Raw genomic sequence first — 25,766 nt, 5'->3', positions numbered from 1 at the left:
CCCCGGCTGCCCCCACCCCCAGCCCTGCAGGGGGCCGCCCGGTACCTGGATGGCGACGGCCGCCTGCCTCATCTGCAGGAAGTGGCGGCGTTCCAGCACCATCCGGAACCAGCTCTGGAGGAGCAGGATCTTCCGCACGACCTCCCGGTGCAGCGTCTCCTGCAGGGCTTGCCGCTCGGTCTCCTTCAGGAAAACCTGGCGGGCGGGGGCGGGGGTGGGTGGGCACAGGAGGGGTCAGCACAGCCCCCAGAATCCCCGTGCCCGGGAGGTCTCTGCACAGCCCACCCCGGAAGGGCGTGAGACCAAGCTGGCGTGCTGACCGACCCGACCAAGGGGAGCTTTTTAATACGGTGAGACAATTCACGTAACGTGAAACTAACCATTTCAGTGCAAACAGTTCAATGGCATTTGGTACGTTCGTGACAATGGTGCAAACATCGTTACTGTCTGGCTCCAGAACATTTCCACCACCCCCAGGAGAGGCCCATACCCATTAGCGGTCATCCCCCTGGCCCTCTCCCCCAGCCCCTGGCCACCACTAATCTGCTTTCTCTGGATTTGCCTGTTCTGGATGTTTCATATACGTGGGATCACACACTGCAGGCTTTTGTGTCTGGCTTCTTCTCTCGCTCACAATGTTGTCAAGGCTCATCCGTATCATAACCTGGATCAGAGCCGTACCACATTGCATTGTATGGATGGCCCGCGTGTTTTGAATCCGTTCATCAGCTGATGAACGGATGGCTTCTTTCTACCTTCCGGCTATTGTGACTCGTGCCCCTATGAACACGCGTGTATGAGGATTTGCTGGGACGCTTTCTTTCCAGGTCTGTTGGGTCCATACGTGTGGACGGAATTGCTGGGTCACGTGGTAACTCTAGGACGGGCTTGCTGGGGAACTGTGCGGGGACTTTTCACATCAGATGAAGCCCTAACGGGAGCTGACCTTACCGCTGTTGGACGGGGACAGTGGCTGGTGCCACACAACATTAAGAAGCAACCAGCATGTACCTAGAGGTGGGAGACGGCGTCTGGAAGGAGCACAAGGGAATGAGACCTTCTGCCAGACATTAAGAGGTACCAACTGGCCCCTGAGTCCCCTGCAGTAACCCTAGGCTATGAGTGATGTCTGGGCCCCGCCCCTTAGAGGCACCCTTTGCCTTCTGGGAAGAAATAGGCGCTGGGCCCCAAAAAAGACACTTCCGCAGCAGAGTTCCTTGTCTTTCAGGCCGTGGGAGGACCCTGTGGACGCTGGAAGCCCCCCGAGGGGCCGGAGTCCTGACCTTGGTCTTCCCGATCTGGTAGCTCCTCTTGTCTATGTCCATCTTTTCCAGCAGGGCAGAGATGACCTCCCGGCAGGGCTGGGCGTTCTTGGGCAGCAGCACCTGGAACTGCTCTGTGAAATCCTGGGGGATTGGGGCCAAGAAAAGAGAATCTCTGCTGAGTGCTCCCGCCACCAGCAAGGATATGATGCTCCAGCGACTCCCAAATTTCCGAAGCCGGGACCTGGTTTGACCTGAATGGCACTGACCAAGCTAAAATCTCGGACTCTCTGCAGCAGCCTAAAGCTTAGGAAAGACTGCCACACGCACAGAGCACCAGGGTCTTTCAGCCACTTGCTGAGTGGCTCTCCAGGGCCTACTGGGGGCTGGCATAGTTGGGGGCGTGGCCAGGAGACAGGGCTGCCTTTGGGGGGGCTCACGGTCTATGGCTCGTTGGAGGGCTGAGTCATAGCTGGAGATACAGAGCTTTTAAGTAAACAATTAGGTCAAATTTTTAGGAACCAAGCATTAGTGAAATACACTAGCATTTCCTCCCGCTTCTGGGATTTTCCTTTTTCTACTTATACAGGGTCAGAGAGATGCTATTTCCATTCTGCGGATGAGAAAAAGGAGGCAGGCCATGATGGAGCCATGTCCCCGAGGCCATATGGGGACAGCTGGATTGGGGACCAGCTGCCACTGGCTTCAGGCCCGGGGCTCACGTCAGTGCTCATACAGGTGGTGCCAGTTCAGGGCACGAGCCAGGGGTTCTCAGCCTAGGCCAGCTTATCACCGGGGACATGTGGCGATGTCGGGAGACATCCAGGGTTCTCCCAACTTGGGAGCGGTGGGTGTTACTGACATCGAGTGGGTGGAGACCCAGGGATGCTGCGCAACATCCCATAATGCACAGGGCAGCCCCTGCAGCGAATGACCTGGTGGCCCTCAGTGTCAATGGTACTGCAGATGAGAAACTGCTTTAGCAATTTGGTCTTTGCCAACTTGAGGTTAGTAATGATCCCTTGTGGGTTTTTTTTCTTCTTGTTCTTTCTCCTTTTTTTTAAGTTTATTTATCTTGAGAGAGAGAGAGAGACAGAGAGCGTGTGCACGTGCACAAACACACGTGGCGAAGTGGCAGAGAGGGAGAGAATCCCAAGCAGGCTCTGCACCATTAGCGTGGAGCCTGATGTGGGGCTTGAACTCAAACCATGAGATCGTGACCAGAGCTGAAGTCGGATGTCTAACTGACTGAGCCACCCAGGCACCTCTGATCCTTTTGTGTTTTTCTTTTCTTTTCTCTTCTTTTGAGAGAGAGAGAGAGAGAGACAGAGAGAGAGAGGAGCAGGCAAGGGGCAGAGAGAGAGGAGGAGAGAGAATCCCAAGCAGGCTCCATACTGTGAGCACACAACCTGATGTGGGGCTTGCACTCATGAACCATGAGATCATGAGCAGAGCTGAAGCCGGATGTCTAACTGACTGAGCCACCCAGGCACCTCTGATCCTTTTGTGTTTCTAAAAAGCCCAGGGAGCCATCTATGAAGTCATCACCTCCTGGGGCTCAGTTTCTGCATTGGCAAAACAGAAGCCAGGACCGCCTGCTGTTGGTTTGGCAGAATAAAAGAGATGGGTATAAAAGCGTCTGTCGCCAAAGATGCTCAACAGAGGGCAGAGCTGTGCAGGGATCTGCTCCTGGAATTCCCTCTTCCCGGCTTGGCTTTACAACTCTGTATCCTTCCAGGCTTGGCCTGGGCCCAGCCACCTCTTCCAAGAAAACTTGCTCCCTCTCCCCACCCCGACCTCTGAAATGACTGGTATAAATGCCAACAGGGCCGGAGCGGAGAAGCCCTGGCACAGAGTAACCCCCTGGGCTCATGTTCCAGAGAAGCGCTCTCTCTCAAAGAGGGCGGTGGCCAGCCCTCTGCCCTGTCACGACGGCCACGAGTGTGTGGCTTACCTGGAACGTGTACTTGGCACTGTAGCCTGACCTCCGGATCCGCACTGTCTCCAGCATGCCCGTGTAGCGTAGCTGCTGCAGCACCAGCTCGTCGTCGAAACACAGCTCTTTCTGAAACGGGATATGAGCCATCAGGACAGGTGCCAGCTGTGGGACAATCAAGCGTCGGCAGCCGGGGATGGGGATCTGTAGGCACGAGATCCTGTAGGATTCTGGACATGAGCCTGGTCCGGGAGCCCACACGGGCCCCCCCGGCTGGTCAGAACGTCCCCAGCACGGCAGCCGCGGGCACCTGGAGGACCCTTCTTTCCTTGTTCCAGACATTCTTTTTGGAATAAAAAGCTGGGGCTGCTCAGCACTGGTGCTTAAGGTATTCATCTCTTCTGGAAAATCTGGCATCTGAGCTGCTCTATTCCCTGGTGTCTGGGAGACAGATGCCATTTCTCACTGCTCAATTTAGGATAATTTGCTGCGAAGAGTTATTTCTTAAGGACTCCGATCAAAACCTGTGCTGAGCTCGTACTCTGTGCCAGGCCCTGGGGTAAACACTAAGGATTTGGCCAAGAGGGGAATAAGGTCTGGAGGTGGGAGCCAGGCGCATATGTGAATGGGGCAGACACTGCCTGGGCCCCCCTGGGAAGTGTCCAACAGGAGAGGGGGCCCTGGGCCAGGTCCTGAGGAGGGAATAGGCAGGAGGAGGAGGGCGGGGAGCAGCCAGGTAAAGGCACAGAAGAGGACGGTCCCAGGAGCAGGGGAGAGCCAGGGAAATGGGAAGAGTAGAGACAAAGGGGGTAGGTCCAGATCCTGAACAGCCCCCAGCCAAGCTCCCAAGGGGGCAGAATGGCCAGTGGACCCCTGGGGCAAAGGAAGCCTGGGAGTGAGGGCTGAGCCCACTACTAGGGCCCCCAATGGTGCTCCACTGAGTCTACCAGAAGCTTTCAGATCAAATGAACAGCAGCCTCTATGCTTCTGCCGTGTGATCTCACCCTCTCCCTTCTGCTACATTTTCTGCACTGGCTGATCCGGGGATGTACTGACACGCTTGACCTGTCCCTTCTTGAGCAAACCTCTGGGGCCCCTCCATGTTCCAGACGATGTCGCTGCTTTGGGTTGGCCACCTGGCTGCCTTCGGCAGGCTGTTTACCGTTCCTGGAACCTGGCTGAACACTTGGTTCCTTGAGGCTTTTCATGGCTCCCAAGAGGCCACGGCAACACAGGAATACCCCCCGCTGAGCCACCAGACCTTGGCCTTCACTTCCCCAAGACACTGGAGCTACTCACCTTCTCGGCATTAGAGCGGATGCAGCGGATAAAGAAGGGCTCCGCCTTCCCCAGTGTCTCCAGGAGCTTGTTAAGGGACGTCTGGGGAAAGAGGGAGAAGGTCTTGAGCTAGGACCGCCCCCCCCCGCCCCGCCCCCAGGAGTGTTAGGGGGAGTGGGACCAAACTTCTGGGCATTTAAAATGCTAGACTGCTTCAGAAAGAAACACAGATACAGTGACTTTGGTCTTTCGCCTGCTATTTACAACAAGGATTTTCAGGAGCTTCCAGGTGAGGTAATTTGCCAAAAAGGCCAAGGTGGGCACAAAAGACTCAGATTGAAAAAGAGGAAAGGGACAAAAAAGCTAATGGTGAGGGTTAGTGGCAGCCATTGAGCCCCCTTAAAAAAAAAAAAAATGCCTCTGAGCTTCCTGGCAGCCAAGGAGAAAAGGGAAACATGATGTAACATCATAACACGTTAGTCCGTTATTTTAACTCAATGGTTCAAAACAGGGGTGATTCTGCCTCACCTCCAGAGCACATGGCCATGACTGGGAACGTTTTTGGTTGCCACAACTGGAAGATGCTACTGTGCATCCCAGAGTGCACAGGATGACCCCCACCGTGGAGAATGATCCAGCCCCAAAAGTCAAACAATGCTGAGGCCAGGAAGCCCTAGGGTAATAATTTGTTGGGTCTGTCGTGGCCAAGTCACGAGCGCATCGGGTTGAGTCTAGCGTCACCTCTGGCCTCTCTAGGCTGCCCACCTGGAACTGGGCGCTGATGCTCGGCGGTTTCTTTTTCTTGTGTAGGTGCAGCAGGGACTTGGTGGTGCGATCGTGCAGCGTCATGCTGATGATGAGCTTCAGCGACTTGGAGTCCAGCAGGTTCTAGGACAGACACATGGGGGTCTGGCCTGCCCTCCTGGGGTCCCAGTGGGCACTGGGAGGCATCGTAGATGCCCCAGAGCCAGGACTGTGTTCCGGGTGGGGGGGGGCAGTTCTTGGGATCAGTCTTGGGACAGGGCTGCTGGAGGGTAGGGGATGGTGGGCCTGGCGGGAGGCGGGGACCGCCCCGGGGCTGAACCTGGGCTTTACCCTGCACATGGTGCCAGCTCTGGAAGGACTGATTACAGCCTCTTTGGCAGCCCGAGTGCCCAGAAGCCAAGGGCTCCAGCGTGTCACCTCCCTCCTGTCGAGCTCCAGGACCGCCAAGTCTCCTGCACTTTCGCATGAGCTTATCCGGCTGGTCTGGTCCCCCCACCATGTGTGCCAACACTTAGTAGCAGCTGACAAGAGGAATAGCACCGTCCCATCTGCTGGATGCACTGAGGGGTTTTTCTCACTTTTGCAGACTTCCTGATCCGTCCGCACAGCGTGTGTGGAGACTAGACAGAGGCTGGGTGCACTTCGGCCAAGGCCGGCTACTGGGGTCTTGGCTGCTGGCAACGCACGGTTGCCCCCTTCCTGGTGGGGCTTCCCTGGCTGAAGGGCATCCTCTCCCAGACAGGCCAGGAAGGTGCTGCACCCTGTCCCGCCCTCCGGAGGTGGCTGGTAGCTAAAGACCCCCAAAGTGGGGGTAGGACAGAAGGGTCCCATTGCCTCTGGGCAGGAAAAGCTCTGTGGTGCTGTTCACACCCCAAGGCTCCTGTGGGATGAGGCCGAGCCCACCTCCTCGCTCAGTTCCCCCGCGCCAGCCTGCTTCTCCCCTCCACACGCTTCTGCAAATATCCTATCCCCATCACGCGCCCTGCTTCCGGGAAACCCAAAGACAGCTCCAGATCATTTCCACGCGAGCACTTATTTTTGGAGGGGAGCGGGGGGCAGGGGGTGATGGTGGGAAGAGGAAGGGACTGCAAAGCTGGAGAAGTTAAAAGTGCCTCCTCCCCCTCTCCCCCTCCCATTTTCCGGAAGGCAGGTTGAGCCAGGCGCTCTCAAGACAGGCAAAAAGCAAGGAGGTGGCCTCGGACGGTGTCGCGAACGTTTACCTTTGGAATGAGCTGCTTTTGTTTGATACCTTTACTTTTCCTGTCAAAATATTAAAAATGGTTTTGTGAACAGAGGGAACACGGTGTCCATAGGTTCGGGTTAGTTCAGCAAGCCACGCCTTGCGGGTTAGAGGGAGCGGAGTGAGAGCAGAGAAAGCATAGTCGGGAGGCACAAGTGCAACGAGGCGCCCCCCCCCCCCCCCCGCCCCGCCGCGCCACCGAAGCCCTGCCCCGGCGGGCCCTCCCTGCGCACGTGTGGGGTGCTTCTGTAGCTGGACGTGAACTTTACCGGGCCAGCGGCGGCCCCCGAAGTGGCAGGGGCGCCTAGCCTGGGGCCACTCGGATGTCTGGGGGGCAAGAGGGGCCGCTGGTGATCGGTAGGGCAGAACGTGCATCTGTACGGGGCCAGCTACAGATCTCAAAAAATGCCCCAAACGGAGCTTTGGGGGACCCCGCGCGGTTCTGACGCCGGCCGGGCATCCTGGCTTTATTCGCTACACATTGGGAAATGCCAAGTAGGCCCACAGAGCCTCTTTGGGACCCCCTGGCAAGTGGAGCGGGGGGTGTCTGCCCTGCAAAGAAATGCAATGGGGTTTGGGTAGGAGTACTTTTCAGGCTCACAATGGTGGGAAGGAAAAAAACAAAAGCCAATCTTTGGGGGCAAGGGAAGGGGTACGGTAGGCCCCTCATTCTCAGACACTTTACGGAAACCTTGCAGGCGAAAGAAAAGTTTTTTGTAACTTGCGGGGCGGCTCGCTTTGGAAAGCAGCCGAGGAGAGGGTGCCCCACAGAACAGCAAGACGCTTGGCTGTGAGCTTCGCTGCGCGTCAGGTGCCACCTCGATCCCCAGGAATGAAAACGGATTTGAAAACCGGTGCCCTTGCGGGCACAAGCTCTGCTCTCCGCCGGCTAGGGCCCGGAGCGGCCGCGGGCGTCCCACCAACCGAGGCGGCCGCCCGCCAGGTGCTCTGAGAGTCGTGACCCTTGCTTTGGACACAGGGGCCGAGAGCTCAGAGCACTCAGGCCACATGGCGGGTTAGCCAGAGCGAGACCGCGTCCAAACCTAGTTTGTGTGGCTTCTGGGCCCTTCCTACCACGTTGCACTGCTGTCCACACAGAGCAGGGCCACGGAGGCTCGGCTTCTGACAGCTTTTTTACGAGCGCACGGTGGCAAGAGGTAGGGAAAGACGAGGCCTGCTCTCTGCACGCCGGGGGGCAGAACAAGAGATGCTTTGTGGGAGGGGCGTTCCTGCAAAGCTGCACCGGGAGCTGGCAAGGGCTAGGGGCACAGGGCAGACGCTGGGGCAGGCGTGTTACGAGCGCCACTGAGCAAAGGCTGGTGTACAAACGGAGCCACGAGACGTCACACTGGCAGCGGCCGACTCAGCATTACGGGCAGCCCGCGGGCCGGGGGTCCTGGGAGCGAGGGGGGGCGGCCGTTGCACTTGTTGCGGGGTCAGGGGGACAGGGAGGGAGGCGCCGCAGCCTTGGGGGGGACTCACAGGATGAAGGTGCGGGGTTTCTGGAGCCGACTGAGGGACTGGAGAAGCCTACGGGGGTCCTCACCCTGCCAGGGCAATCCTTTGATGGTCTTGATGATTTGGTCATGCAAATCGCTGAGAGTGGGGAGGGGGAGGGGCGCAGTGACAGGGAGAAGACCGAGTTAGAGCAGCAGGCCCGCCACCTCGGGGTCCCCAGCACGGTCGGGACCCTCCCCAGGCCACTGGAGCCGAAACATGCAGCTGGCGAGCGTGTGTGCCACGGTCTCTCCATCCTGCACTGGGGAGGGGGGGCGGGGTTTGGCCAAGAGTGGCTCCCCCTTCTCTGGGAGGGCCAGCGTCGCTCCAGGCAGAATGGGTTTTGCAACCTGGCGGCTCAGATCACCGAAAAAGGCCTCACGTAGAACAGGCTTCTGGAATCTGTGACAAGGCATCAGGGGCTACTGAAAAGAAAGGACCAGAGGGTGCAGGTGGGAGGCGGCCCCTCGGTTTTTCTTGATGATTCTGTGGCCACACGTCAACCTCCGTGTCGGCTTCGAGAAAGGCCTCAGGAGGGGCGGACCAGGATTCGCACGGTGGTTCTCCACCAGCGGCTTGAGATGCTACCCTCCGGGCAAGGCATTTATGTTTTGGAGACACAAATACTTGACATTTATGGTTGTCATGACTTGGGGCGGGGGGGGGTGCTCCTGGCATCTGGCCAGGATGCTGCTCGACCCCCTCCAGTACAAGGGACGGTCCCACCACAGAGAGTGGCCCGGGCCGGTGGTGAGGGTGGGAAACCCTAGTTGAAGGAGATCTTTGCCCCAAAGAAGTCAATCTCATTCACTTCCTTTTGTTCAATTCCTGGGGGTTCAGGGCGGGGCGTAGGTTCCGGGCCCACACTTTGGCACCAACGCGTGAGGAACAAGAATGGATCAGAGATGAAAATCAGATGCTCTGAAAGTGAGGATTCATGAAGGATGTCTAGATGACAAATGTCCTCATGGGGTTTCTGGGAACGAGGTGCCAGTGACCGCGGGAGGAGTCGGGAGGTTCTGGTTTTGTTTTGTTTCTTTCTAAAAATGCCTCATTCCAGTTATTTCAAATACATGTTTAAGCTCTGGGCAGTTGGCCTGGAAAGACCCCGATCGGCAGTCCCCTGTCTGTGTTCCATGCACCATGCCTAGGGCCTGGACAGCCACACTTACCTCTGCTCCCTCGCCCTCCAGGGAGGCACAGAGCAAAGACAACAGAGGGGTCACATTTCGCCTCCACCCCCGAGCGGTCAGCGCAGCGCCCAGAGCTCTGGACAAGGCCTATGGCTTCAACCCGCGCTCCCCTCCCTGCTTCCCGACCCCGCTAAATCTGGCTAGAGTGCTCCCAGCAGGCCCTGGCACCCCCTAGCCTGCGGATTCCCACTCCTGGCCCTGGACGCCACGCTGAGCGCCTGGGGACGGCGGCTCCTCTGTGTGCCTTCCCGGTCTCGGGTTCGAAGGCCCTTGCTTCTCCTTACTTCTTGCTTTCATAGAAAGCAATGATGTGTCCTCAAAGGCGTTAATATCGAATCTGTGTAAACTAAACGCGTTCCTGGAGTGGGGACCCGCAGCCTAGGGGCCAGGCCCTGGGGAGACTGGCGTCACTCCAGCGAATGTGGGTCAGGGGCCACGTTCGGTCTTTGTGGTGGGGGGAAAACACACAAGCCAATAAAGACAGGTGTTCGTTTTTCTCTTGCCCCCTTTTGGGTGAAAAAGCGGATTTAAAAATGTACCTTGTAAAATCAGGAAAAGGACACGCGGTGCTTTCAGACAAATGACTTAGGGTCACTTGCCTTGGTAGCTGCTTCCACCTCCAACGCGTACGTTGTTATGAATCTCTTGAAGAGGTTTTTGTTGTGAAGGGCTCAAACATAAAATGATCTTTTCAAGTTTCAATATTTACTGGCCTGCTCCTTGGGTATTTGTGAGTGTTGAGAAAGAGGTTGGGAACTCGGCTGCCGCAGGGCCTTTGCATGTGCCGCCCGCACCTGCCAGCACACCCTGCCTGCCTCGTCTGGCTCGACTGGTCCCTTCTCAGTGCAGCCTGCCTGGCTCTCTCAAGACACCAGAAGTGTCCCTCCCCTGGCTTTGTCATTGCCTTGGATGTCTGTCCAGTATGGCCTATTTTTTTTTTTTTGTAACCCCACCTTCCTGAGAGTACTCGCTGCTCACTTCTACATTCAGTACAAACTGGGGTATGTGGGAGGCCCGTGGCCACAAGATACCCTCATCCTCTTGCGTGCAATGACGCATACTGTGTTTCTGATGGCACATGAAGTAACTCGGCCTATCTCTTTCAGGACACCCCGGCCAGCCTAGGGCAGGATGTGCTCTTCAATCAAGCCTGTTGCTCGGTGCAACCAGCAGCTTCCCGGCCCCACCCGCCAATGGCCATGACCAGCCGTGAAAAGAATCCTTTGTAAAGTGAGCCGTGCAACATCTCCCGAAGGCAGCTGATGCATGGAGGCCTGTCTTTCTGTGTGCAGAAAAGCGGCAACCAGATGCCATTTGTTTCTGGGTCCTTTTTGATTCACGTGGCTGTTGAGTTCCTTATCCAGGTCAACCCCAACCTGGGTTCAGGGTGTAGGGTTTCTGGCATTGTTTGAAACAATTACTGCCATGGCATACTAGCTTCGGTTTGGACAAATCAAGGTCTCGCTCACCGGTACAGTTTTTCCGACGGGGTGCCGGGTCCTCTCTGCTGCTCTCCCAGGTGACTGTGGGTGCCGGGGCTGCCCAGACCTGCTGGGGACACAGAGCAGAGGGAGTTGGAGGCGGGGGTTGCCTGGGGACTTGAAGGCCTTTGTCTTTTTCACAAAGGCTTTGATCCCGACTGAACTCATTAAAAAACAAACAAACAAACAAAAAAACCCCCCAAAACACGGGTGCCGGGCTGACTCAGTCAGTCGGGTGTGCAATCTTGATCGTGGGGTTGGGAGTTTGAGCCCCATGCTGGGTGTAGTGATTACTTAAAAATAAAATCTTAAAAAAAAAACCCCAAAACAAAAATAGTCCCTCAAATTTGGGCAGAGCAGAGAACTATGAAGTGTTTGATTTCCCCCAAACAGCACTATTTAGTCCCTTTCTAAAAAAAATGTTTTTTACTTATTTTTGAGAGGGTGCAAGCCAGAGAGGGGGAGGGAGGGAGGGGAATAGACAGCAACGAGCCCGACGCGGGGCTCAAACTCACGGACTGCGAGATCGTGGCCTGAGCCGAAGTCGGATGCTCGAGCCACTGAGCCACCCAGGGGCCCCTATTCCTACTTCTCATAAAGGCTCGATCCTCTCGATCCTCCTTCTAATCAAGGCCCTTTGTCAAATGGAACCCCGTGGCTGGGATCTGGGGCCGAGCTCCCTGGGGGGGCCACTCAGCTGTCTGGGCCTTGGGTCGTCCCTACAGAAGAACAGGAACGTGACTTCCTGCCTTGAGAGGATGGTGAGAATGAATTACACACCCCGGTGCGGAATTTCTGTTTGGGACGATCAGAGCTCTGGAGCAACACGGAGGTGGTGATGGCCACACGACACGGTGAATGTGCCAAAAGACACACAACTGTACATTTTAAAATGGACTGAGGGTCCCCCTCTGGACGGTGACACGTGGGCCCCTCCTACCTGCAGCCTTCTCCGCCCTCTCGGCCCGCAGGCGCCCGGCCTCCCGGAGCACAGCCATGGCCCGGATGGCGGCCCGGAGCACAGCCCAGCGGAACACGGCCACGGGGTCCATGCCGATGAGCTCCCGCACGTAGGAGCTGTCGCTGCCCCGCAGGAGGGCCACGATGTCCGGCCGCATGTAGTCCATGTTCTTTTCCCGGAAGTCCTGGTGGGGGAAGGAGGTGGGTGGTCACTCGCCTGTGACCGCCAAGGTCCTGGGGGCCTGGTGGGGCGGGGCCCATCTCCACAACACACAGGCGGGTCCTGTCCCCAGGGCCTTTGACAGTAAGAGCCAGGGATTTGGGGCTGCATCTGAGGGTCCTGGACCCTTGCTCCGCACAATCTGATCAAGGGGATGGACGGAGCAGACACCAGGAGGTAAGGGGCCTCCAGGGCATCCCCCTGTCCCTGTCCTGCCTCCCCGGCAGAGAAGGACCGGAGTGGTCACGGCAACGGACAGACGCGTACCTTGATCTGGTATTTCACTTTCCCCGCAAAGTGCTGAATGATGAACGCCGGCTCCATGACGGGGGTACCAAGGAAGTACCTGTTGTCTTCATGCTGCTGCTTGAACTTGGCCAGCAGCGTCTGGCTCGTGGCATGGGGAAAGCTGGGAGGAGGATTGGGAGCTTTTAGCTGCCGGAATAGCGGCGATCGCTGGCTCTGCATCTCTCACGGGCCCTCTGTGGGCGAGGCCAGGGCCCTGGTGGCCCACGGGAACATTCGGCGCAGGCAAGACTGGGACGCGGGCCTCACCGCGGGCGGCTCCCAGGCATAATCCCAGGATGGGACTTCTGGTCTCAGATCTGTCTGTACCTGGATGCTGTGTTGTGGAGGGGGTCTTGCCCATGCTCCCCTGTCATAGGGAGGGGCTGGGAGATGAGGGTGCCGCAGGGAGGGGGCAGGGAGGGCAGAATGAGGGACCTGTTGTAGCTGGCTATTTCTGCCCCCCAGGGAGGAAATGCTGCAGCTGGCTTTGACCCACCCTGCCGCTGCCCAGCTGCATCGCAAACGCAGGCTAAGCAACGTGGCTGACTCCCAATGCTGAACTCCACGACTTAATGGGGGCGGGGTGGCAGAGGGAGAGGGTCTACGGCTATGAAGCACACGGTTTCCAGGGCCGGTGAAAGGGTATGGAGTGAGGAACCTGCTCACCCAGGTGAAAAAACAAAAATACCGGTTTTGGGGTGCCTGGGTGGCTCAGTCGGCTAAGTGTCCGACTTCAGCTCAGGTCACGATCTCGCGGTCCGTGAGTTCGAGCCCCGCGTCGGGCTCTGCGCTGACGGCTGGGAGCCTGGGGCCTGCTTGGGATTCTGTGTCTCCCTCTCTCTCTCTCTCTCTGCCCCTCCCCTGCTCACACTCTGTCTCTCTCAGAAATAAACATTACAAATTAAAAAAAAAAAAAAAAATACCGGTTTCCTGTGCTATTTTAGAAAATCCCAAATCAATGCAAAAAAAAAAAAAAAAAAAAAAATCGACGATGAACAAAAACAGCAAGAATTTAAACAAAGACAGATCGGACCCTGCTCAGCCCAGCCCTGCCTCACATCCAGATGCAGCTCTGGGTTTCCCGGGAGTGACGATTTAGCCCTTCCTAGCACCCTGCCTCTTTTTTTTTATCTAAACATTCTCTCCCTGGACCCCAGTTATGAATGGAGGTGTCTGTCCCCTGTCCCAGATGGGGACGTGGTCTGAGGCAGGAGGTGAGCCTGATTCAACCCAGCCCCGCAGGGGCTTCAGAAGCAGGCAAGTGGTTGATAAGAAGTTGGTGACAGAAAGATGTGTCCACATCCTGACCCTTGGAGCCTGGGAAAGTGACTTTATTCAGAAACAGGGTCTTTATGAATATAATTAGTAATTCAGATGAGGTCTTTAGGGTGGTGGATTGGAATATCTATTTATTTATTTATTTATTTTTTTTTATTTTTTTTGGGACAGAGAGAGACAGAGCATGAACGGGGGAGGGGCAGAGAGAGAGGGAGACACAGAATCGGAAACAGGCTCCAGGCTCTGAGCCATCAGCCCAGAGCCTGACGCGGGGCTCGAACTCACGGACCGCGAGATCGTGACCTGGCTGAAGTCGGACGCTTAACCGACTGCGCCACCCAGGCGCCCCAATATCTATTTATTTAAAAGTTTATTTATGGGGCATCTGGGTGGCGCAGTCGGTTAAGCCTCTGACTTTGGCTCAGGTCACCATCTGGCGGTTCGTGAGTTCAAGCCCCGCGTCGGGCTCTGTGCTGACAGCTTGGAGCCTGGAGCCTGCTTCGGGTTCTGTGTCTCTGTCCCTCTCTCTCTCTGCCCCTCATCTGCTTACAATCTGTCTCTCTCTCAAAAATAAACATTAAAAAAATAGTTTATTTATTTATTTTGGGAGAGAAAGAGTAAAAGTGGGGGAGGAGCGAAAAGAGAGGGAGAGAGAATCCCAAGCCGGTCCTGCGCTGTCGAGTGCAGAGTAAGAGAGTCGGGGCTCAAACTCACAACCCAAAACCAAGAGTCAGATGCTCCACCGAGCCCCTGGAATCTTTCTAAGAAGAGGAGACAAGACAAAGACAGATGAGAGGGTGCCGTGACCGCAGAGGCAGAGATCGGGGTGATGTGGCCGCGAGCCAAGGAATGCCTGGGGCCCCCGGAAGCTGGGAGAGGTGAGGAAGGATCCTCCCCTAGAAGGTCTGGAAGGAGCACAGCCCTGCCGCCACCTTGATTTCGGCCCACTGATGCTGATTTTGCACTTCTGGCCTCCGGGACTGGGAGAGAGTATGTTTCTGCTGTTTCAAGCTGCCTGCACTTTGTGGTCATTACAGGAGCTGCAGGAAGCGAATTCGGGGAGTGACTTTTGGGGACTCCAGCTAGGTGACCAAGCGGGAGGCACTTTGTACAAACAAAGTTTCCAGCATTCACTGTGTCCCGTGGACGAGGGGGTGCCAGGCTTAGCGGTAAATCCGGCATCTGGGCCCCGGATTCCGTACACTGCCCTTTGCGAGGATGCATCACCCCGGAGCCCAGTTTCTAGACTCGGGCCCCAGGTCCCTTTCTTAAGAACGCCCAGGTGCGGGTGTGTTTCAGAGTTCAGCCACTGCACGTGTTAACATTTCTGTGATGACCGCTACGTGCATGGATAGGTCAGGATTTGTGGTTGAGTGAGTTGGACGAACTCAGAAGTTCTCGGGGACGGTGTGGATTCAGGGTGAGGCTCCAGGGGCTCGGGAACCAGCTCTGTGCGGGCACCGGGCCGTGGACACTTACTTGCTCTCTTCATCCAGCAGATAGAAGAGCCCAGTGGGTTTCTTGCTGATCAGATGGATGCAGCCGACGTTATCCGTATAGTCAATGTTGTGCCATGAGATCCCTTCGCTCTGGTATTCCTCCTGCGGGGTTCGGCGGTTAGCTGAGAATGTCACTATCTCATGGCTACATGTGTGTTTACATAGTACACGTTGTATATACACATATTTACGTACGTGTGTACCTATTTACACATACACATGTAAATAACACAATACACGTTAAGATAGCAATGGAGATCTATTAGTTATTGCAAAAGCACTAGTAACAGGAAACAAGAATGCACGTGTTTAAACATCCATCACACAAGATGCTTAAGATTGCACTTAAAACGTCCCAGGGGGGTCAGTGAACTTTCTCTGTAAAGGGCCGTGGTAACGTGTTAAGCTTTATGAGCTAGACGGGGTCAGTCACGATTCTGCTGTTACAATGTCAAAGAGGCCACAGGTGATAGGTAGCCAAGTGGGTGTGGCCATGTGCCAATAAAGGTTTATTTACAACAACTGGCCGTGGGGCCGGATTCCACCTGTGAGTTACCATTTGCTGGCCTCTGCTGTGGAACTGCAATGTCCAATAATGTGAGTGACCTACGTTAACTTCAAATTTTCTTATCACAGTTAAAAATGTAAGGGGAGGCTGGGTGGCTCAGTCGGTTAAGTGTCCAACTTCAGCTCAGGTCATGACCTCAGTTTGTGGGTTTGAGCCCCGCGTTGGGCTCTGGGCTGACAGTTCAGAGCCTGGAGTGCCTGCTTCGGATTCTGTGTCTCCAGCTCTCTGCCCCTCCCTTGCTCTCTCTCTCTCAAAAATAAATAAACATAAAAAAAAAAAAAAAAAAAAAAAACGTAAGAAGAAACTGGTGAAGTTAGCTTTAATAATACACTTCATTTAGACCCAATATATCCAAACTACGGTCCTGTCAACGTGTAAGCAATGTAAAAGATATTGATGAGGCGTTTTGTGTTTATAATCTTTTTCTTCCGCACTACGTGTTTGCAATTGGCAGTGTTTCACTCTTGCCACACACCTCAATTTGAACCAGCCGCATTTCGAGTGCTCAACAGCCAGAAAGAAAGTGTAATAGTAAAATCTGCTAGATATTTACGTAAACCCATCATTTTCTTCCCCCCTGCCAGAATCATCAGTGTAAAGGATAAATACATGGGTAAAGACGGCTGAGTGTTTGGTAGGGAAGAGACAGGTAAGCCAGACTGACAATATTCTTGACCAAAGCAGATCCTTCCAGGGCCACTGCACCGCTCTCCCACTGAGTGGATTTTCGCATCTGAGCCGAGGGATGGTGCAAAATTGCCCCATAGACAAAAATATCCCCAAGGTCTGCCTCATCCAAGGCTGGGCAGGATTTTCCCACACTTTCTCTTTTGCAGAGAAAAATCCCAGGGCTGGTTCATCCACAAACTGGGCCCCGAGGGAGATCCCGGCTCTGGCTCCTTCTGTCCCCGCCTTCTGTCCCCGCCTTGGGCTGCACAGGCAACAAGACGGCCTTTCCTTACCTGTTCCAGTTTGAAAATGTGCTGGTTGAAATAATACTGAAGCTGCTCGTTGGCATAGTTGATGCAGAACTGTTCAAAGCTGTTCCTCTCGAAGTCTTCAAATCCGAATATGTCGAGGACCCCGATGGACAAGCACTGGGAAGGCAGAGAAAATGGTTATTGCTGGTGCATCCTCCCGCGAAGCGCCCTGTTTGGCTGCGAGGGCTTTGTGCTCGGCCGGACGCTCTGCTGTCGCTGCCTTGGAATCTGTAACATGCGCACAAGGGGCCCCGTGTGTTCGTGGTGCGCTGGGCCCTCTGGACTGCACCCCATCGGGTTCCTTGGGCCTGCCTCTCGGAGAAACCCGCCTCTCACCCGATACCACCCGGAGCCGCCTTGGTTCCCGACATCGCAGGCCATCTGCCGAGGATGTGCGACACTGAGCACGCGGCCTTCCCCGGCCCTGCCTGGTGGAGCAGGCAGGGGTGGGGGCTCTCACCGAGACACATTCTTCCATGTCTTTCTTGTTGAGGAGGGCGTGGTTGATCCGCAGCACGATCCAGTCGAACAGGGCGCTGTACAGGGACTTGGCCATGGAGTCGCGGGCAGTGATGGCCTGCGGGCACGAAGCAGAGAGTGTCATACCTTGATGAGGTGGGCCCCGGGCCGCACCACGCCCAAGTCTGCACTCGCTGGAAAATCCAGGATGTGACAATAAACGCCCAACTCATCAGACACGCCTCCTCTCACTTTACACACCTCAGTCAGCGTGGACTCCCCGAGGCGAGGCGTGAACTATGAAGCCGGCAGCCTAAGGTTTAGCAAAGGCTGTCTCTCCAGCAGCCTGGGGACTAAGGATGTAACACAGGCTCAGGGAGGTAGCCCGGCCTGCCCGTGGGGACAACCAGCCAAGAGGCCGAACTGGGCTTAAAGCCAGGTCCCCTGCGGTTCTGGGAGCATCATGGGGATGCCATCGTGTGCATAAAAGCAGTAATGACTTTTAAATTAAAAAAAAAAAAGGGGTGCCCAGGTGGCTCTGTCGGTTGAGCGTCGGACTTCGGCCCAGGTCATGATCTCACAGTTCGTGAGTTCGAGCCCCGCGTCGGGCTCTGTGCTAACAGCTCGGAGCCTGCTTCGGATTCTGTGTCTCCCTCTCTCTCTGCCCCATCCCCGCTCATGCTCTGTCTCTCTCTGTCTTAAAAATAAGTAAAACATTAAAAAAAAAAAAAAAAAAAGGTTTATTGAGGTCTAATTTGCATACGAGAAATAAGAAATTCCTTCTCTGTATGTACTCAGATCTAAGTTGCGACAGATGTACCTGGCTGCAATTAAGATCTACAACACATCGGGGCGCCTGGGTGGCGCAGTCGGTTAAGTGTCCGGCTTCAACCAGGTCACGATCTCGCGGTCTGTGAGTTCGAGCCCCGCGTCGGGCTCTGGGCTGATGGCTCGGAGCCTGGAGCCTGTTTCCGATTCTGTGTCTCCCTCTCTCTCTGCCCCTCCCCCGTTCATGCTCTGTCTCTCTCTGTCCCAAAAATAAATAAACGTTGAAAAAAAAAAAAAAAATTAAAAAAAAAAAAAAAAAAAAAAAAAAAAGATCTACAACACATGGCTTTCCTGGGTGGTTGTGGAAATGGGGCCACGAGGCCCACGCCTGGCACCTTGCCCTTGGCGTTGAGCCCCTAAGGGCTGGAGGCGCCGCTGGGGTCTCGGGTGTCCTGTAGCAACTTTCACATAACATCGCAGGGTACCTTTGCCCTTGGGGGCTCAGAATGTCCACGGTACCTGTTTAAGATGCCCACGCGGCCTCCACCACCAACTAAAAATCCCCCAGTGGCTAGGTACTTTCCTGCGGCCATCCAAGCGGCAGGTCCCATTGCTCTTGACATGTAAAAATGCAAGAAAACCACATTGCCGGGAAGGTATCTTGGCTGGGGCAAAGGCCAGAGAGAGAGGTGCCTTATCAAGATTTAGGGACCCACGTAATGGTTGTAAAAGTCATGCTCTAGCCTGGGGTGGGGGGGGGGTCAACTATCTTAAATGCTGGCTACAAGGTCAGTAGTTTCCGATAGGAGGGCCAGACGGTCTGTGTTGTGATGGCCCAGCTCTGCCCGTGCAGTAGGAGAGCAGCACCGAAACAAATGGGTGTGGCTGTGTGCCCCTGAAACTTTATTTACAAAAACGGGCGGTGGGCTGGATTTGGCCTGCGGGCTGCAGGTGGCCGTCCTCTGCTAGTGAAAACCAGCATGGGAACACCAAGACAAACACGTGCTTCAGATGGTGTGTCTCCCTCTCTCTCTGCCCCTCCTGTGGTCATGCTCTCTCTCACTCTCTTTCAAAAATAAATAAAAACATTCAAAAACATTTGAGAGAGAGAGCATGTGTGCAAGCAGGGGGGAGGGGCAGAGGGGGAGAGAGAGAGAGAGAGAGAGATAGAGAGAGAGAGAATCTTAAGCAGGTCCGTCGTCAGCGCGAAGGCTGATGCAGGGCTCGATCCCAAGACCCCAGGATCACAACTTGAGCTGAAGTCGAGAGGCAGATGCTCAACCAACGGAGCCACCCAGGCACCTCCTCCTCTGTCACTTTAAACATCGGAAAAAGACTATCCAGGCTGGCTGTTTCCAAAGCCCCCACCCTAAGTCATGGTTTGGGGCCTGGTGCCCCGTGAGAGCCCAGGGTGGCACTCACCTCGCTGAGACTGTAGGGAAGGATGAGTTTGTCATTGGCCGTCACGGTTTTTCTTTTGGTCAGAACCTCCACCAGGATTTCTCGCTTCACCTGTTTCGAAGTCCAGGAGGGAGAGAAAGGGACGGGGGATAGAGGGCTTGTTGGGCAGGTCCTCCTGTCACCGAGGAAGGTGAGAGAAGGACCCCCAGCAGCTGTACCGAAAGGGTGCCTACGCCCACCCTGTGCTGTGTGCTATGCTCACTGGGTTTCAGAACCGTTACACCCACAGGCTCGATGGCCCTGGGAGTATGGTCACACGGGCCCAGGTGTCACTGCGGGCCCGTGTGCAGCCTGCCAACCTGCATTTATAGATGTCGCTGGAAGGCGTGGGCTCCTGGCCTGTTCCCTCCTGACCACCAAGCCCCCTCCACAAGCTAGAGGCGGGGGGTTGAGTGCCGGTGGATGAGGGACCAGCAGGTCCAATGAGAAAATGACCTTGCTGATCAAAGTATGGCTTTAAAGGGCCTTTCACAAGAGGGGCTGAGGGGGGAGGCAGCCATGCCCAGGAGGCAGTCCTTTAAAAATAAAGAAGGGATGCCCTTGAGAGCATTACGCTGAGTGAAATAAATCACACAGAGCAAAACGAGTACCGTATGATCTCACTCGTATGTGGAATCTAAAAAAAACCAAAAACACACACCAAAAAAACCCCCAAACTGGAATGATGTGTGGTGACAGATGTTAACGAGACTTACTGTGGTAATCATTTTGCAATACATACAAATAGCGGATCATTATGTTGCAACCTGAAACTAACGCGATATTGGAGGGCAATTATACTTCACTTAAAGAGAGAGAGAGAGAAAAACAGAAACGAGGAAGAGGCTTTGTACAGATGGCGGGGAGGAAGCAGGCGGACAAGCCCTGGCTCACAGAAGCGCAGCCACCACGGCCGAGCCCAGCAAGCAGTACCTTCAGGAGCTGTGACAGCGTGTCCAGCACCTCGGGGGGCCCGACCTCCAGACCTTCGTCTCGGCCCGTGGCTCTCTTCTTGTACGTGACATTGCCCAGGTACAGGATGGCAGAGAGGACGGAAAAAATCCTGGGGGAGCAAAGGAGCCTGGGTTGGGGACGTTTCCAGAGTCGTAAGACGACAGAAGCTTCCAGCCAATTGGGCTGAATTCGTAAAACCAGCCAGGTCTGGTCAGAACATACGAAGTTTAAAAACAAAACAAAACACGTCCAATCTCATGGTCAGGGACCCTTTGTGGAACGTATGTGACTTCGGAGACAGATGGCACACCTCCCCGCTCTCCCCCCAGTTGGGGGGGGGGGGGTTGGTGACAAACTTTTTGTATGGAGGCCTAACATGCATGAAAAAAAAAATTCCAAAAACTACGTCACCATGCATAAAGAACAGGCAAAGAAAGCAAACAACTCTCAAGCGCAGAGCTTGATGAACCGTCGCAAAATATACGCAGCCCTGTAACTAGCACTCAGAGCAAGAGACAGAACATTCCAGGCACTGGAACCCACCCCAGGCCCTGCAGAGGAACTGCTGTCCTCGTAGCGAATGCTGTCCGTGAACTGGATGTCACGGACATGACATGAACGGAACGGAAGTTCCGTCCGTGAACGGATATGTACTTGTATCCGGCCTGTCACTGGAACACTGTGGTGCGTGGGGGGGGGGGGGGGGGGGGGCACGCATGTTACCACGTATAGACCTGGCTTGTGCATTCTTGGCATCTCAGCCTTGGCACTGCTGATGTGTGTGACCAAATCATTCTTTGCTGCGGAGGGCTGTCCCCTGCACCGCGGGGTGCCTCCGCCTACGAGATGCTGGTATAGTATTGTCCCTCCTCCCCCACCCCTACACAGTGTGATAACCAAAAATGTCTCCAGATACGGCGCCCCGGGAGAAGACCACTGCTGTGTGCGGAGTCCAGAGGTCCGCAATCTACGGTCCGTTATCGTCCGGCCTCTGAGCTAAGAATGGTTAAGTTTTTAAGAGTATGGTTAAGAAACTAAACACAACACGGAGAAGAACGTGTAACAGGGACCGTCTGGCCCTCAAAATGGAAAATTTTACTATCTGACCCTTTACGGAGAGTTTGCCAACCCCTGCACCATATATAGCTGTTTATTTATTTAATCTCCTGCTGGTGGGCATTTGTGTGTGTGTGTGTGTGTGTGTGGCGGGAGGGGGCGGAATTCAATCTTTTTGGCTGTTAATAACGAGGCTGTCGTGTGCATGTCTTTGAGCACGTGTGCATTTAGTTGTGCACACACAGCTCTGGTAGAGCCTGCAAACACTTTTCCAAAGTGGCTGGCCTGACGTGTGCCCTTCCAGAAGCGGGCAAGCGCTCCCGCTGGGTGTACTGGCCATCGGGCAGGTGTGGAGAAGGCCCCCGTGTGGCTTCCAAAACCAATCAAAAAAAATTTTTAATTGTGGCAAAAATACATGGCAGGGAACATTCAGGACCTTAACCACGTGTAAGTGTTAAGCACGTGTGCGTTGCTGGGAGAAAGCCCCGTGGTCTTGTGTCTCCCAACGACTAATGACGAGCGAGCCCCTCCTCCTGTGCCCATCATCACCAGGCAGCCCTCCTTAGTGCCTTAGTTCCTGCTGGGCCATCAGTCAGCTCTCAGAAAGGGCCCGGTAAGGTGGGGGGGGGGGGGGTCCGCGCAGGAGAAGGTGGGCCGGCCGGCTCGCCCACTTACTGCTTCTTGGTGGCAGGGAGGAAGCCCACCATCTCCATGGCCTGCTTGAGTCTTTCAAAGTCATGCTTCAGGTCTTCTCCATCTTCGATCTTCAAGTTATGCTGGAAAACAGTCAGGGGCACACTGGGTATTTCTGGGCCGGTGAGGGTGGCGTGCGAGAAGGATTTTGGCTGGAACCGAGGGGGCAGGGCTCGGGACACGGGGGATGAATGGGCCCCTTTATGCCGCCTCCTCTGGGCCGCCTCGGAGTCTGTTCGGAGGCCCAGCGAGGGCCCGGGCAGACAGCCTCTGACCGCCCCGTGGCGCGTAAACAGCCCGTGGGGAACAGAGGCAGCGTTTGTGGCCGGGGCTCGGGGCTGTTTACCTGGTTGAGGTAGAAATAATCTTCAGGCTGCTTGAGCTGAAATTCTTGACGCTCTTCCTCGCTGACCCCAAGTAACAAGTAATAAAACACGTGGTAGTTCCTGTGGGTCCAAATGGGGAGGAAAAATGCGTTTTGGGGGGCCAAGCAGCAGTTACGCTTCAAGCCGCTACTAATACCGTTTATGGGAAGGAGGGCGCCTCGAATACGTACAAATTTGAGACAATACGTCGATTCCCGTTACGTCTTGAGAAGAAAATGAAGCTGTGAGCTTTGCCAGTGACTATGTTTCTGGGGCTGGGGGGGCGGGGGTGTTACTCTGGGGAAAAGCCCAGGGGAGGCACAAAAATTAAGGGCAAAAGGTGGCTTTCAGGAGGTAGGAGTGCAAAGCTCGCGGCCACAGAGCAGCTCACTCCGGGGAGACGGGCCGCTGCCTCCCGTGGGGCCAAGTCACCTGCTTCTCTCCTTTGTGCGGGAAGAAGGCAGATACGGCGGGTCACTGAGAAAATTTCCTCTTACCTCTCGTCCTTCTCTTGAGAGACCAGGCGAGACTTTTCCAGCAGGTATTTTTCCACCACAGCCCTGTCATTAAAAGGAAAAAAAAAAAAAAAAAAAAAAAAAATGAAGGGAGAAAATGTTACCTTTTGATACGCTTTTCTGGAAGGAACGGGTGTCGTCTGTTACACCATCAGGACGCCAGCTGTGGACTAACTTCCTTTGACCCAAGGTAAACCACGGGCGCCTAAATCACCTCTAGAAATACGATCAGCCTATAGGCGCCCGGATGGCTCAGGTGTCTGACTCTTGTCAGGTCGTGATCCCAGGGTTGTGGGGTCGAGCCCCTCGTTGGGCTCTGCACTGAGCGTGTTGCCTGCTCGGGATTCTCTCTCTCTCCGCCCCTCTCTTCCTTGTGTGTGCACACATGCGTGTGCTCTCTCTTAAACGTTAAAAAAAGAGAGATTCTCTCTCCGCCCCTCCCCCCCGAAAAAAAAAATCTAACTATAAGATGATAACAGGTTCGTTTTCTACTTTTTTCTACAGCTTTATTACCGATACAGACCGCGCATGCTTCAACCGGGTGATTTTTGACTGGATCCTTCCGTAATCTACACATTTTCTCTCGAGAGCTTTACCAGCGGTCCCTGATGTACGACAAGCGAAAAGCGTGTGAACTGGTGACTGGTGGTGACACCTGTGTGCCCGCCACCATGACCAAGTTTCCTGGGCCTTGGTCATCCCTCCCTGCCTCCCACCCCACCCCGAAACAGCCACCGATCGGCTCCGCTATAGATTAGTTTGCATTTTCTAGAATTTGAAAGAAATACGAGCATTTGGTATATATACTGTGTCTGCCTTGTCACCTTGGCCCAATGATTCTAGGATTCTGCCACATGGGGGCATGTACCAGAACTCCATTCCTTCTTATGGCTGGATCCGCCACATTGCGTCGGCCTGTTCATCAGCCCAGGGACGTTTGAATGTTTGCTGTGTGGCCCTAGGGCAGGGGCCAGGGACCTCTGCCGCCATACTCTGAATGCTGACAGCAGTAAGGGCGAATTTTCCTTCAGCATCCTTCTTTTCTGTTAGTTTATTTACTTATTTTGAGGAGACAGAGAAAGCCCAGGCGCGAGTGGGGGGAGAGGCAGAGAGAGGGAGGAGAGAGAGAATTCCAAGCAGGCTCTGAGCTGTCAGCGAAAAGCCTGATGTGGGGCTCAAACTCATGAACCGTGAGATCGTGACCTGAGCCGAAGTCGGACGCTCAACTGACTGAGCCACCCACAAACCCCAGCATCTACTACTTTCTAAGCACTGGTTTGCAAGGATTAGGTGCCCTGAATCCTTCCGCCCGGGGGGCGGGCACTGTGGCTTCCACTGATAGATGAGGTACTAAAAACTGAAGAGGCCACATGTTGCCTGGGACTCCACAGGAGGGAAGTGGCCTGGCGGGGACCCAAGCCTGCATTGGCCCTGCTCCCTGCACACTCTCTGGGGCCAGAGGGGCTGGTCTTTCACGGGTTCCACCATCACCACGGGTGGGAGCTGGAGGGCTCTGCATGCAACCCTTGTTTGAGCCTCTTGTGTTTTTAATTTTCTTTTTTTTTTTTAATGTTTTATTTATTGATTAAAAAAAAATTTTTTTTTAACGTTTTATTTATTTTTGAGACAGGGAGAGACAGAGCATGAACAGGGGAGAGTCAGACAGAGAGAGATGCAGAATCGGAAGCAGGTTCCAGGCTCTGAGCCGTCAGCCCAGAGCCCGACGCGGGGCTCGAACTCATGGACCGAGAGATCATGACCTGAGCCGAAGTCGGCCGCTTAACCGACTGAGCCACCCAGGCGCCCCTTTATTTATTTTTTTTTTAAAGAGAAACAGAGATAGAGCATGAGCAGGGGAAGGGCGGAGAGAGAGAGGGAGACACAGAATCGGAAGCAGGCTCCAGGGTCCGAGCTGTCGGCACAGAGCCTGACGCGGGGCTCGAACTCACGAGCTGTGACATCATGACTGGAGCTGAAGTCCGATGCTCAACCGACTGAGCCACCTACGAGCCCCGGAGCCCACTGTGTTTTACAGGAGAGGCAGCTGGTGGCCGAGGGGTGGCAGGGTGGGGGGGTGGGGGCAGCACCGGGCCTCTGATCCAGGGCTTTCGGGAGGCCACCTGCCTCTCTCTTCAGGACAACAGTCTTCTGTCTGCAGCCTTGCCTGGGACACATGCACACAAAACATGCACGGGTGGGGCTCCACGGGCTCAGCCTGTGTCCTCTCTTCTTTCAAGCCCATGTTTTTTCTATTTCTCGCCCCAGCTAGTAACTATTTTAGTTATCGGCGGTTTGTTCTCCTGGGGAGGGAGGCTGCATCTGGTTCTAGAATCAGACTCCTGTTTGAATCTACCCCTGTGGCCAATTCCCTGTGCTGTGTCAGCGTAAGGGGAGGACAGTGACCCCTCACTGGCACTGAGTTGTCATTTGACGATGACAGCCCCTTCCCTTTCCTGATCATTTTTGAGGCCCCAGGCCCCTATTGGCGGGTTTGTAGGGGGCCAGCGATCCCCCGACACGGAGCCACTGAACCCACAGGAAGACGAGGCCTTGCAGATTGGGGAACTGGAAGAAGCCTTGGACTGTCCCTGACCCTTAGCCTCCATAGGAAATGGCACTGAGAAGTGTCACCTCCCCAAAAGCAGAACCGGGTCTGGGCCTGCTCTTCTCCAGCTGGCCATGGCCACTCCCCGGACAGGAAGTGCACCTCCTCCTTGGAGCGTGGGCAGGCCACGGTCATGGGCCGAGGTGGGACTTCCTCTCCTGAATCTGAGGCCACACATACGACTTTCAGAAGTTGGTCTCTAAGATCCTGCCACCGAGGCCTCTGGCCCTGAGCTTGACGGGAGGCTGTGGCAGGAAGAACAGGCTGTACCAGTTAGCGGAGGGCCAGCCCTTGCTGGAGTACTGGGTCGCGAACGGTGGCCCCCAGAAGCAATGTCCACTTGGACCCTGTGAATGTCGCCTTATTTGGAAAAAGGTCTTTGGAGATGCGATTAAGGGAAGGATCTGGAGATACGATCATCCTCCATGATCAGGGTGAACCCTGAATCCAAGGACAAATGTCCTGA

General features: G+C 55.0%; 1 protein-coding gene and 1 long non-coding RNA gene across 9 annotated transcripts in view; one reads left to right on the top strand and one right to left on the bottom strand.

Moving 5' to 3' along the window:
- MYO9B (myosin IXB) overlaps positions 1 to 25,766 on the bottom strand; it is a 91,205-nt gene that overhangs the window by 15,049 nt on the left and 50,390 nt on the right. For 3 of the 8 annotated variants that reach the window (XM_045492460.1, XM_045492464.1, XM_045492461.1), the window contains exons 4-21: positions 22,678 to 22,740; positions 22,162 to 22,261; positions 21,798 to 21,898; positions 20,046 to 20,175; positions 19,095 to 19,184; positions 16,906 to 17,022; positions 16,428 to 16,562; positions 14,878 to 14,999; positions 12,100 to 12,241; positions 11,593 to 11,797; positions 10,641 to 10,722; positions 7,964 to 8,077; positions 6,462 to 6,501; positions 5,242 to 5,364; positions 4,498 to 4,578; positions 3,217 to 3,327; positions 1,284 to 1,406; positions 46 to 195 (exon numbers count right to left, since the gene is read on the bottom strand). In XM_045492460.1, the coding sequence (XP_045348416.1) occupies positions 46 to 195; positions 1,284 to 1,406; positions 3,217 to 3,327; positions 4,498 to 4,578; positions 5,242 to 5,364; positions 6,462 to 6,501; positions 7,964 to 8,077; positions 10,641 to 10,722; positions 11,593 to 11,797; positions 12,100 to 12,241; positions 14,878 to 14,999; positions 16,428 to 16,562; positions 16,906 to 17,022; positions 19,095 to 19,184; positions 20,046 to 20,175; positions 21,798 to 21,898; positions 22,162 to 22,261; positions 22,678 to 22,740 (2,029 nt within the window). Of the gene's footprint in view, positions 1 to 45; positions 196 to 1,283; positions 1,407 to 3,216; positions 3,328 to 4,497; positions 4,579 to 5,241; positions 5,365 to 6,461; positions 6,502 to 7,963; positions 8,078 to 9,150; positions 9,166 to 10,640; positions 10,723 to 11,592; positions 11,798 to 12,099; positions 12,242 to 14,877; positions 15,000 to 16,427; positions 16,563 to 16,905; positions 17,023 to 19,094; positions 19,185 to 20,045; positions 20,176 to 21,797; positions 21,899 to 22,161; positions 22,262 to 22,677; positions 22,741 to 25,766 lie in introns of all 8 variants that reach the window. The other 5 variants (XM_045492462.1, XM_045492465.1, XM_045492466.1 and 2 more) reach the window with 5 other exon arrangements.
- Positions 5,868 to 6,535, top strand: LOC123605495. Its single transcript, XR_006715781.1, has 2 exons — positions 5,868 to 5,992; positions 6,392 to 6,535. It is a non-coding gene; the product is annotated as an uncharacterized LOC123605495 (long non-coding RNA).

The sequence above is a fragment of the Leopardus geoffroyi genome, chromosome A2, assembly GCF_018350155.1.
Source record: "Leopardus geoffroyi isolate Oge1 chromosome A2, O.geoffroyi_Oge1_pat1.0, whole genome shotgun sequence".
NCBI classification, from domain to species: Eukaryota; Metazoa; Chordata; class Mammalia; order Carnivora; family Felidae; genus Leopardus; species Leopardus geoffroyi.
The sequence above is the reverse complement of the archived record's forward strand: the minus strand, read 5'-3'. Positions and strand labels throughout refer to the sequence as shown.